The sequence below is a fragment of the Alligator sinensis genome, unplaced genomic scaffold, assembly GCF_000455745.1.
Source record: "Alligator sinensis unplaced genomic scaffold, ASM45574v1 scaffold87_1, whole genome shotgun sequence".
NCBI lineage: Eukaryota > Metazoa > Chordata > Crocodylia > Alligatoridae > Alligator > Alligator sinensis.
Genome location: NW_005841929.1, coordinates 3,696,746 through 3,709,448, shown reverse-complemented (window position 1 = coordinate 3,709,448; position 12,703 = coordinate 3,696,746). Strand labels below are relative to the sequence as shown.

The window sequence follows — 12,703 nt, the reverse complement described above, 5'->3', positions numbered from 1 at the left end:
TTTGAGCAGATGTCTGGAATTCCTTCAAGATTTGGCCTTCATCTCTGATCACAGTATATGATGGAGGTGACTCACAAATTCACAGGAGTTTAGGTCTGGAAGAGACTTCACAAGATCATCAGGTCCAGCAATGCCCCTCAGGACATGGCGCTGAGAGCTTAGCAACCCTCAAACTGCCTGGCTGCCTCATGTGCAAGCTCCTACTAGTTAACTTGTGCGCTATGATGAAGCCAGTTTCACAGCTTCTAACACAGGGTCCCTGCAAGCAAAGCCTAAATTATACCGGGGGGAATTATGTACCCATGCAATTTTGCACATAAAACTCCTCCGGGATTACCTTAGCTTTAACTGGCCAGTGTGCATCTTCCCACATTTGCATTCATTCCTTCTTAACTGTGGAAATAGTCTTCCACCTTTGTTGTAGTTATAGAATCATAGAAAATTAGGGTTGGAAGGGATCTCAGGAGGTCATCTAGCCCAACCCACTACTCAAAGCAGCACTATCCCCAATTTAGTCATCTGAGCCAAAGCTTTGTCTAGCTGGGCTGTGAAAACATCCAAGAATGGAGCTTCTACCACCTCTCTGAGTAACCTGTTCGTGTTTTACTACCCTCCTAGTGAGAAAAATTTTCCTAATATCTAACCTAAACTTCCCTTGCTGTAACTTGAGACTGTTGCTCCTTGTTCTGTTAACTGCCACTACTGAGAACACTCATAGGCTAACATCAAGGCTAACAGCATACCAGGCTGCATTGTTAAGTGTGTTGTCATTAGGTCAGGGGAAGTGATTACTCCCTTTTATTCAGTACGGGTGAGGCCAAATCTAGAGTACTGCATTCAGTCATGCCCACCACCACCACCCCCAAAAGGGTGCGGGCAATTTGGAGAGAGTCCAGTGGAGGGCAACAGAAATGTTGAGGGGGCTGAAGGACATGACTTATGAGGAAAAACTGAGGGAACTGGGCTTATTTAGTCTAGAGAAGAGAAGACCGGGGGGAGGGGGGGGCATTTAACAGCAGCCTTCAACTACCTGAAGGAGGGTTCAAAAGAGGATGGAGCTAGATTGTTCTGAGTGGTAGCAAATGACAGAACAAGGAGCAATGGTCTCACGTTGCAACACAAGGGAAGTTTAGGTTGGATATGAGGAAGAATTTTCTCACTAGGAGGGTAGTAAAACACTGGAACAGGTTACCCAGAGAGGTTGTAGAAGCTCCATCCTTGAAGGTTTTCAAAACCCGGCTAGACAAAGCTTTGGCTCAGATGACTTAGTTGGGGATGATCCTGCTTTGAGCAGGGGGTTGGACTACATGACTTCCTGGGGTCCCTTCCAACTCTATCTTTCTATATACTGAATGATGCTTTAAATCACGTTCATACATATGGTTATAATTTGCTCCAGATGATCAGATTGTGGATGGTTTGATAAGGGGTAATATCTTTTGAAAGCGCGTCTGCCATCATTAAGTGGCATCAAAGTTGGAACTCCAGGGTCACATCATGCTTTTGTAATTTCAGATGTAATCACTGAATCCTTGGTGGCACATCTCAAAGTGCTTCTCTGAATATTTCAATCAGTGTTTCGTGATCTGTTTCTGCAGTGAATCTCTAACCACACAGTAAGTTATGGAGTCTTGTACATCCATAAACTAAGCCAAGGATCTCCTTTTCAAGCTGCGCATGTATTTTTTCTGTAGCTGTCATAGCCCCAGATGCACATGAGACTGGCAAACAGTTTCACGATGCTATAATATTACTGCTTCCAACACATCTTTTGAAGCATCTGTGTCTGATGTCTTTTAATGGGTCAAAGAATTGTAGCACTGGGGCTAATGTCAATATGCATTTTAGATCATTAAATTCACTTTCATGCTCTAAAATCCAGACCCATTCCATGCCTTTATGGAAAAGTTGCTTTAAGCGAGTTGTGCAAGTTATACAGTTAGGGATAAAGTTGCTGACATAATGCAATAGTCTTAGCAATCTTTGATTTCCTTTTCTATCTTCAGGTTTTGGCATGTTCAGTATCACCAGAACCTTTGAGTCATCAGGTAAGATTCCTCTTGAAGCCAGTGGTCACCTAAATGCAGTATTTGTGTTATCTGAAACTGATGTCTATCTTTACTCGAATTAAGGTTGGTAGCTCTTGCAATATCTAATACTTTTCTCAGTCCCCCTTTATGTTCAGTAGCACAGCTGTCTCAGATTATTGTGACCAACCTAGACCTTCACACCTGCTAGATCTTCTAGCATCCGACTCATTTTTGCAATGAAATACTTCTGGAGCTGAGCATACTTCAAAAGGGCTATGAAGAGTAGGAAGCAGTACCTTCCAAGTGGACTGCTGAGAGTTGCAGCTCTTGGAACTACCAAGGATCAAAGGAATCTGCCAGAATCCTACCAAAGCATCCAATTTACTGAAGAACTTGCTTTTTGTCATCTCTAAAAATAGCTTACTTCTTCTGGGTAAGTCAAAGCATTCTTTTTTTTTTTTTTTTTCAAATTCTTTGGGTTTAAAACATAGCCACAGTCCCCCTACTTTCTTTTCTACAGTTACTAGGGAATTGACTACGTCCATTGTTTCTTCTATTCTCCTAATGGTACCATTTGCTGCCATATTTTTTGTAGCTCTTTTAGTCTTTTGCTTAAGGCACATGAGACTTTTCTTGTGGCATGTATCACTGGTTCTGCATCTTCTCTTACCATATTTTGTATGTCATTGGGATGCACACATTCCCTGTGAATACATGGTCATACAATGCAATTAGTGCCTTGAAGTTCGGTTCAGTAGCACCTTTCAGCCTCTCTATGATATACATACATCCTCTTCTCTTAATAAGACCAAGTATTTCACATGCGTACAAACGCAAAACTAGTTGCTTTCCTCTGTGTACCACCATGAACTCCTGTTCTATTGTTTTACCTTTGTATCTAAGAGTCAAAGTACACTCTCTTAGCACTGGAATGGTCCCTCCATTACAATCTTTCACAGATACCTTAAACCAGGGGTGTCAAACATACAGCACATGGGCCAGATTCAACACAGTATGCCAGGCTAGCATGAGGTGCATGAGCTGGACCCAGGGATCTACGAGTCACACAGGGTCCAGGCTGCACCAGGGGCGATGTCAGTCTCAGTCTAAATGTACAGACAACCCAGCGACTCATCCAGCTGATTCCCCTGCCTTAGACTCTCTCACTTCCATGAGCCCTTTACACCTCTCTATTTCAATTACTGCTTTGTTTGCTTGTGCCCCAATCTTTCTTGTAGTTAAATAAGGGCCATTCAGCAGCGTTTTAGTTAGCCAATCTTTTGAGCTTTTGGGCTCTTCTTCAATTGTGCTTCAAAACAGCTCTTCCTTCTCACTTCAATCTCCTTCTGAAGTAACTGCATACAGGTTCCCACTTGCTTTGCATATTTAAGCCTAATGGTTCAGTTTACTACATCTCATACATTTCTGCCTGAATGCTGGGCACTTTCTTGTTATTAGCTTTCCATGTGACCATGCTGTCTCAAGTTAAGTGTGTGGGGGGTAGTGTCTCTCAGTAATCTTAGACTTTTTTATTGTAATATCCCAGGACTATCTGTGAGTGTTCCATATTCACAGGACTGAGTTTTTAGTTTCAGGTCTGTGACAAACTCTTCCATTGTTTCCCTTTCCTTTTGTGCCCTCATCTGAAAGCTCTCTCTTACAAGTAATATTTTTTCTAGAAACACAATGATTTTCAAACATTTTCATTATTTCTTCAAGCCTTTCTTATTTCCCCTCTTCCCCTTCTGTATGGTTGACATTATACACATCCAGCACTTCACTGCCTGCAACTTAAGAGCAGAGAAATATTTTGTTCTTCTTCCAATTATCTGTTCCCCATGGCTTTCGTATACACCTCAAATAGCTGTTTGAACCGTTTCCAGGCATTTTTAGCATTCCCCTGGATTTTCAAGTGCTGAGGTACGGTAACTTGCAGTCTCACAAGCTCTGTAGCAGTCATTTCTGTGTTACCTCTTTCACTGGGTCCTCCAGCATGGTGTGCATCCCACTTCTGGTACCATGTGGTATTTTGATGAGGTTCATGGTATGCAAACAACTCATCATTATGTACAGAAATGTATATATAATTATTTACAGTAAAGAGATAACTGCTTTTACTACTGCCCTTGCAAGCATCTTGTAGCTGACCTGTTTCTGTTCTGCCACCCAAAAGTTCCTGCTGGCTTCACTGAGACTACATTCCTGTAATGCCGCACTTCCTGGACACGCGTCCAGACAGACTTACTTTGCCACAGGAACAACTGGGAACTCTTGTGCAGAATGACAAGATCTTAATAATGTAGTGAAGTGGCACAATAACTTAACACCCGCTACAGTAGATCAAGAACTCTACATTCCTGCAATGCTCCGGATTCTTCAGTACAAACAGTGACCAAACCCTAAACAATATCATTAGAAGAGTAGAGGTGCACCAATACATCAGTCCCACATCAGATCGGAACCTATATAAGGAAAACTGATAGAACTGGCAAATCAGCTCTTTTTAGTTGATGTGGCTAATAACTGCCCTGTGCATGTGTGCAGCCACAACACAGCACACACGTGGCTAGGAGCACAGCCCGGCAGCATGGAGAGCAGCCAGGTACAGTGGTAAGTCTGTTGTAGTGGAAGAGGGAGGGGGAGAGGGGACAGACTGAGGCCCCTGCAGTGAAGGAGAGAGTGGGAGTGGGACTGGGGCAGGCACTGCCCAGCCAGGGCATGGCAGGACACAGGACAGAGCCACAAGCAGCATATTCCAGGGGGAAGGAACGGCTCCCCCCACCACACGCACCCCCGGATCTGCGCGGGGGGGGGGGGGGCTCCCGCCCCCCCCGCCACTGCACGCACCCCTGGATCTGCGCGTGGGGCGAGGGCAGGCTGCTGGTACAGGCTGGGGCTGTGCCGAACTCTTTTCAGCTGGTGGTTGGGCCGGGCTGCCCTTGGGGTGGGCAGTGGCGGTGCTCAGAAGGGGGACACCACGATGAATTTTAGGGTGGCTGCAGCCCCCCTCCCCACCCTGTAGCCCTACTCCCAGCGCTGCTGCCACCCACCCCGAGTGCAGCCCCAGCCTAGCCCACAGCATCCACCCCAGCCCAGCTGGGCAGCATCCACCCATGCCCCAGCTCCACTCCCTCACTGCAGGGGCCCAGATCTACCATCCACAAGCCCCTTCCCGCCCCCAACCCCTTCTACTACAACAGACTTACCAACCGGACACTGCTCTCCACACTGCTGGGCTGCATATCGGCAATCAGATCGGTATCGGCCAATACGGCTCGTTAAAAATTGGCCATCGGTATCATCCCCCCAAAAATTTCTATCGGTGCACCCCTATTAAATGAATTTATATTTTCACAGCCTAGGGCCATCAGTGGATACGCTCGCATATATTTACATAATGCAAAATTAGCAAGTCTGCCTCAGGAAGTGATATGATGAAGACAATTCTGACTGCATGAACCAAGGTGCTCTTCAGCTTTATAGTCAGCAAAAAGGGGAGAAAACAAAATTACCCGAAATGTGGACTTTGAAAGACAGAAAAGTTTTAACAGCATTAGAAAGGAAAAGAACTGCAGAATGTTAAGTAAGCTTTACTATTTTCTTCATGCCTTTTTTAATTAACTAAAATACCCAGCTTTCACTCATTCCCCACAGACTGACCAGCAAGGAGCCACTGGAATATGCCACATGGACCTGGGCCAAAAACCCTATGAAATTTTCTCTTTGCAGTGAGCATCTCACTTATCAGAAGCAGAGAAAACTTGCTTTAAAGGACTGAAGTGAAAGAAAAAGAGCAGAAGTCAAGCCAAGACTGCAAGTTTGTTTTCTGATATGCTGGCATTTGACATGATATGTTTTCCTTGAGGGGAAAGTTATTAGGCATGTTTTACAGAATTTTGAAACTGCCTATTAGAAAACTAAACGTTCCTAGAGGCAATAACACATTTAACGCACATAAAAGAATTCTCAGGGAAATGGCTGGAGAATTGCAAAGAAGTTGCCAGCAATTATTCAGCATTAGCCCTTCCACCTGAGAATTTTTCAAAAAAAATTCTCTATGTTGGCATTATTAGGCCTAATTCCCCACTTTCCCCATCAAGTAAAACCTTGTCTACACAAAAGCTTGCATTTCTTGACTAAATGTATCCTTAAAAATCCCAATTTCAAGCTTCATGTGGACTGATATACAAATATACAAAGGCTTTTAAATCGCTTAGCTTTCATTGGTACCTTCATGGATACAAGACAACATGAGGTTGGTGAAAGTTCAGAGTTTAAAATCTGTTTTAAAAGAATTTTCAGTTCAGCCAGGGAAACTTCTGTATGTGGACCAGGCTGATGAGACGCACACCTATGAATTTTAGAAGAAAAAAATGGAGGGAGGAGGTGGAAGGACTACTTTCTTGTGGCGCATTTGAGTGGGCTCCCACAGCCAGACAAAGGCTGTTGCACTTTCAATGCTATTGCACTGGTGCAAGGAATAAATGCACTCTGTCTATAGCAGCCAAGCAACATGGGTACCTGGGACTTGACGCGTCTGGTTCTCTTCAGCGCAACATTCATTCTTGTACCCTGCTTTGGGGAAGCCTGGGCATCAGAGCTGAGGTCCTCAGCTTCCACTTTTTCCTTAAGGTCCAAGTTTGGCTTTTGGATACCCTAAGGGATCAGAGCACAGAAGGATACCAGGCTAGTTGATCAGGGAATCAAACTCTCTGATCGGCTAATCATCCTGTTTGCTGAGGAATGGGACTATCAGCGAAGTCATAGTGTACAGCACATGCTATTTGTGCAAATTAATCCATGCAGTGAGAAATAAAGGAAACAAATCTCCACAGCCACCTAGCCAAGAGAAATAAAGACATCCTCCTAAGCAAGTGCATCATTCTTTCCCTTTTTTCCCCTCCCAGCAAGACTGATCTCACACCTATAAAGAGATAGCTATAAATAGTAAGTACACTCAGTCACAATGCATCTTCCAATTCCATTATGCCACACACGAATAAGTGCTGTTTTTCTTAAAGAAACTGCTGTTTTCAGAACCTTAAACTGTTACAATACAATAATGGCAACATTCCCTGTGCAACCTGGGTACCATCTTTCTATTCTGAAAGGGAAGCATCTCACCATAAGGCTGACCCCAGATTGGAAGAGCTCGTAAGGGTACAAGATCCGTTCATAGTGAGACTTTAGTAGTGATCCAGTGCCTTTTCCTGGCAGGTACCCCAGCCGACTAGCCACTTTGGACCACTTCTTTTCTTTAGTGACCACATCAAAGCCTCCTTTGCTGGCAACAATCTGAAATAAAGTTAATTAAAAAAAAAGAAAAAAAAAAAAGAAAGTTACTTAAGACTTTTAATGTTCTCTTGCCACTGCATATGAACCAGGAGCTGAGTCAACAGATGAAACATCTGACAGTTCTGTGTACCTCAGAGTCCTGTCATTATGGCATTTTTCTTCTTGCAGAGTCAGAACTTTAACAAACAAGCTTTCATCTGTTTCAGACACTTAATACATTTATTAGAGCCCCAGTGCCAAGACACGAACATAAGGTATATATTGTCCCAGGCAGGAAGAGTTCAACAAGCACTACCTCTGATGTGCTGGAAATTGTACAAACCCACTAACAGAATAAACTAAGAGTCAGCTCTCCTCAAACCTGTAGCATGATGGAAAAAAACAAGTCTGGTCAGGAACAGAGCCAATTCTAACAGACCCCAGGTAGACTGAAGTATTGGAAGTTCTGGACTCCACAGAGCACAGAAATTCTGCGAGAAGCCAAAAATGGGGGAAAAAGAAAAGACTACAGTTGAAAGGAAATAATGGCTGTTACTGCAGCACAACTGATATAACGAGAAAAGAAACTACTGCATTTTGGCTTTAGTCTTTCACTTTACATTGTAAACTGTCATTGACTACATATAACTAGTTTTTATTTAACTTGAAAAATAACAGACCATTTGTCACCAAGTGAAAGTCAAAGTGGCACTGGAGATGCTTCCTCAGAAACACCGACCAAATTTCTTCTCCCACTCTCCTTTTAAAAAAAATCATTCCCAAGCAGCTTAAAACCCTATACAGGATCATCCATGGCTTTGTTTAATTTGTTTTTAAAAATTCAAAGTACTTTTACACAATTAGCTGCATGATAGTTCCTTTTTCCTCCTCACAAAAGCCAAGAATTGTAGACCTAACATTCCGAGGACTACCAAAAACACAAACACAAGAAGTAGCATGTCACTGCAATGGAACCAGAAGCATAACTGACTAGTTTAAAGTGCAGAGAGACATACGCTTTCTCCAAAAACCAGATGTTGAAAACTGGAATGCACATAATATGCAAAGGAAAAAGAACAAAAATAAAAGCAGAATCTGTCACAAAATGAAAACAAAACAAAAACCTACAGCAATCCACAGGGAACAAAACAATGAGCAGGCTCATTTCCCAATTTGCTGCAAACTTGGTTACTTACTACATGGAAAGATTTTTTTTTTTTTTTTTTTTTTTTAATATTCCGGAGCATAAGATATGCAATAAAATATAGTAACTGCTTAAGCAAAAAGTTCAAGTTCATGGCTTTGTACTGCCAAGATGTTAACAAAGGTTAAATTACATTTTAATTACAATGCATTTTCCTCTATTTGCTCGCTTATTGTTTTTAATATGACTACAACAAGCTATTTTCCAACTTAGTTACAGAAATCAATATATAGCAAAAGTTACATCTTTGCTTAAGTTCACAGCATACCCATGAGAAGAGAACGCCTAGCACATAACTACATGCTTAAACTTGAAAAACCTTAGCAATCTAAAAGCATCTCAGCCATGTTTTTAAGTAGTCAAACATCTTAAATATTACCTCATGCAGAACTAAGCTCCCCCTCCAATTTCATGCTCATGGCTTAAACATTTCTAGTAGCAGTAAACAGAAAACCAGTCCATAACAAACTATGGCTGACTAGAAAGTAAATTTCAAAAGTCTTTCGAAGTCAACTAAGCTAAGCCAGCAACAACAATATATGCTACAAAGTACCCATAAGGCCGGTCAGGAAAAAGTCTTTCAAAGCATAACCTTTAAAACCTATTCTTAAACCTTCATCATATCTGAAATAAGTAAAAGTTGGTAAGCAACTAAAAACTGGCCCTTTGTTCTAACAGTGTCAGCAGCACACCTCTCTATCCCTTGAATATACTAGAAAATTGTTTGCCTCTAAGCCTACCTGTAAACCTTCCTCGTGTGGACACTTAATACCAGTGAAAGCATTCATTTTGCCAAAACACTGCACCCACAGTAAGGTTTAGACCAGTATTAAAAAAAAATCAAAGTAAGTCTCTAGCACAAATTTGGCCTTAGAACTTGTAGAAACTTGAAAATTTACCAAAAATGCCATTCCAGAACAGGTAAATCATCCGTGGTATAAGGCCCAGACTAAGATTGTCCCCATAGAGCTTTATACCAAACAAGGTGTTCAGGAATTGCCAATTCAGAAAATATCAACTGTAAATAAGCTCTTAGTCTTGCAATACACTATGTCCTGCAGCTCTGCCTTACAAGATTGGGGGAGTCATAGAGAAATAAGTTGGCAGATAACATCAGTTTTGGAGAACTTTCCTGATGTATGATTGGCAATTTAATCTATCATAACTAACCACACTTGTAAATTTTCTGTTCTCTCTTCACAGTCACTGACTGAAAATATTTTGTCTTGCCTCCTTGTTTTTCATGAACATACTGCTTACTGTCTTTCCAGTAAGAAACCACCCTCTTATAACAGGTAGACGACCCATGCCTCATCAAAATCTGCAGCCCCGTTACTCACTTTGCTCAAACCGTACAGATCCAAGATTTTTCTCTCCACCACAGGAATTTTTAAATTGGATCCTTGAAGTTCCCAAAATTTTGCTAATTGATCCAAGAAGTCCAGCTTCACTCTGGTCACTGCCTATAATGGGGGGGGTGGGGCGCGGAAAGCAAAGAAGCATGTAAAACATGAAAGAAACCTAGACAGAAGTGAGACAAAGCTTTACACAATTTAGGATCTTATAACATAATTCATAATATGATAATTTACTGTTCCTCGGCTGTGTAAGACAGCAAGAAGCAGAAATGTGAACATGAAAATTTTGCCATAAATTTGGAAAAAAAAAAAAAAAAAGTTCTTTGCTTTCTATAGTTGAGATCTTAAAAAGACAAGTTCCTACCCAAAACAACCTCTCTTTTTTAAACTCCTAAATATACAAAATGCAAACTCCTAAAAATAAGCATTTTGGACAAGAACTGAAGAACATTTTTAATTAGGAGATAAATTGCAATATCAGCTGTTATAAATAAGAACGTCTCCTTAAGCATCTCTGAAGCCAATAGCAGTCTTTCTTGCACAAAAAATGCACATCTACAAGCCAAAATTCATATGCTGCTTTGATATTTGAAGAGTAAGGTTATATGAGCCACTGTGGAAAAAAAAAAAAAAGAGAGCTCTTTGGAAAAACATGGACATCACAGGACTTGCACTAATTTTAAAAAGGCTCTTGTGATTTATATTTAAACTCAAATTAACCTATTGTGACTACAGCCATAAAAAACAGCACTAGCTCATTTCAGGTTTTACAGGACATTATAATGGTAGTTAAGTATTAGGTAATTTGGGGCAAGATCTGCAGTACATTAAGAAAAATAAATTTATTCAATGCTTGTGGAGTTCTGAGGGCTAGACACTGATGGCTCTTACTACACAACTTGGTACTTGGCATTCATTTTCCATATTTCCAGTTGAGTGCAAAAAACTTGTGTGGTTATTCTGGGTACTAAAATAAAAACCAGATTTTTCTCAAAGCCTTGGAGAGTTATTTTATCCAAACACTGCCAGTGCCAATTATAAACACTGATGTGGTCAGTGGGTTTTGAATGCCTCCCATCCAGAAACCTGCCAAAATGCAAATCCTAAGCAAGGAAACCTATTGCTTTGTGGACGAATACAGACGTATGTCAACAGTGGAAAAGCTCACCTCCAGTTCATTCAAGCGCTGGATTCGTGGGGTGAAACGAAAACTCTGTACTTCACATGCAAATGGAGGCTGCCAGTCCTAAAGAGAGAGACAGACATATGTTATTGACATCTTAAAAGAAATCTTGACTTCTTCCACAAATGCAAAAAAACCTTCCCAAAATTTGAGAACTGCCAAAGAGTGAATCAGAGAAATAGCAAGCTGAAGGTTTTGAACACTTTGACCTGCAAGAGAAGTTTCTGTTTTTTAAAACCAGAACAACTTCATAAATAAGCTTCCCCCCATACTTACTTAAATAAAAGCTTGTCAACTGACCTGGCCATACAGCCTAGGAAAATGGAGATGTTGAATAAAGGGTGAACATTCAGATTTATACCACCTTGACTGTATTACAACGTAGGGCACACTGTCAAAGACAGACAAAGGCTAGGGCTACCACCTTGTAGGATTCTTAGAAAAGGTCCATATTTTCTAGATAAAGATATCCCAAAAAATCTTACCAATAGCTAACTTCAAATAAATTGCAGCATTTTAGATAAAACTGTAGACATGCATACAGATGCAAACTATGCTGGGCATATAAGGAATGCACTATAACAGGGATAAGGAGAGGGTCAGCTCTGCCCCTCAAGCTTGCTGTTAACTTCCAAGCAAGTCTAATTTAGTTTGAATACTTCTAAGCAATAGCTGAGGATAATACACAGCATACCTTCCTACAATAAAAAAAAAAGCACAAATATTTCAGGCAGAGAAGGAAAAATAAAAGTTATCTGAACTGCAGTAGCACTTAAAGGCCCCAACCAGGACTGTACAATATTTACTTTCTAACTGCCAAGAGAAGAATAAGGGATTGGTAAGACTAGTGTTGGGCACCTAATTCAGTCCTAATAGTAAATCTTAAAATGAGCCTGGCTGTCCACCCCTGCATGGCAACTCATGAGTAAACATGCAGGGGCCAAGCTATACATCCAGCTGCTTAGAGATCACTAACTGCTTTTACTGGACATCAGAGCACCAGGCAAGTGACAGTTTCTGCTTCACTTGGGAAGTGCAGCTCTGTGGAGGTGAGGTCAGGTTTGCCCCCCCCAGCCCATTCTGCAGATCGCAGCTGCTCACAGCGCAGAAGCAAAAATGGCTCCTCAGCTGCTGGGTCTTGGTTGCCTTCATGCCCCCTCCTCTCTGCTCCTCCCTCCCCTACGCCACCTAAACCTTGGATTTACTCTTATTTCCTACCCTGGGCTGAAGACCTGGGGGTGTCTGGGGAAGGGTCCCAAGGACCTTCCAACCACCTCTGCCCCGGTCCTTCTGCGGCAGTAGGTGGCTCCAATCCTCAACCCATCCACTGCTCCCATTTAAATGTTTGCTTTTTAAAAGAAGCGTATAAAGCCGAAGCACGGGGGGAAACATCTCCCCCCACCCAGCACCAAGGGTCCCAAAACCGACCGCCCAACGCCCCCCCACAGCTGCGGTTGGGGGGGAGGGGCACAGGCACCGGCCAACGGATCGCCCAACGGCCCCCGGCGGCGGTTGGAGGGCGGGGGATGGGCGCATGGCCCAAGCACTGCCCCGGGGGGAGGGGGAGCAACCGGCCCCGACCCCGACCCCGGGCCGCGCTGCCGCCGGTACCTTGGGGGGTCGGATCTTGCAGATGCCGGTCTTCTCCGCCAGG

At 42.4% G+C, this 12,703-nt stretch overlaps 1 protein-coding gene across 1 annotated transcript in view; it reads right to left on the bottom strand.

Moving 5' to 3' along the window:
- The window catches only part of LOC102383432 (lysine-specific demethylase 5A), a gene marked incomplete at its 5' end in the record, with an annotated part of 52,096 nt that extends 39,394 nt beyond the window's left edge, over positions 1–12,702 (bottom strand). The window contains 5 exons of the mRNA XM_006019467.2: positions 6,552–6,686; positions 7,155–7,325; positions 9,849–9,971; positions 11,035–11,112; positions 12,661–12,702. Coding sequence (XP_006019529.2) covers positions 6,552–6,686; positions 7,155–7,325; positions 9,849–9,971; positions 11,035–11,112; positions 12,661–12,702 — 549 coding nt within the window. The remainder of the gene's footprint in view (positions 1–6,551; positions 6,687–7,154; positions 7,326–9,848; positions 9,972–11,034; positions 11,113–12,660) is intronic.
- Between the last annotated feature and the right edge of the window lies 1 nt (position 12,703).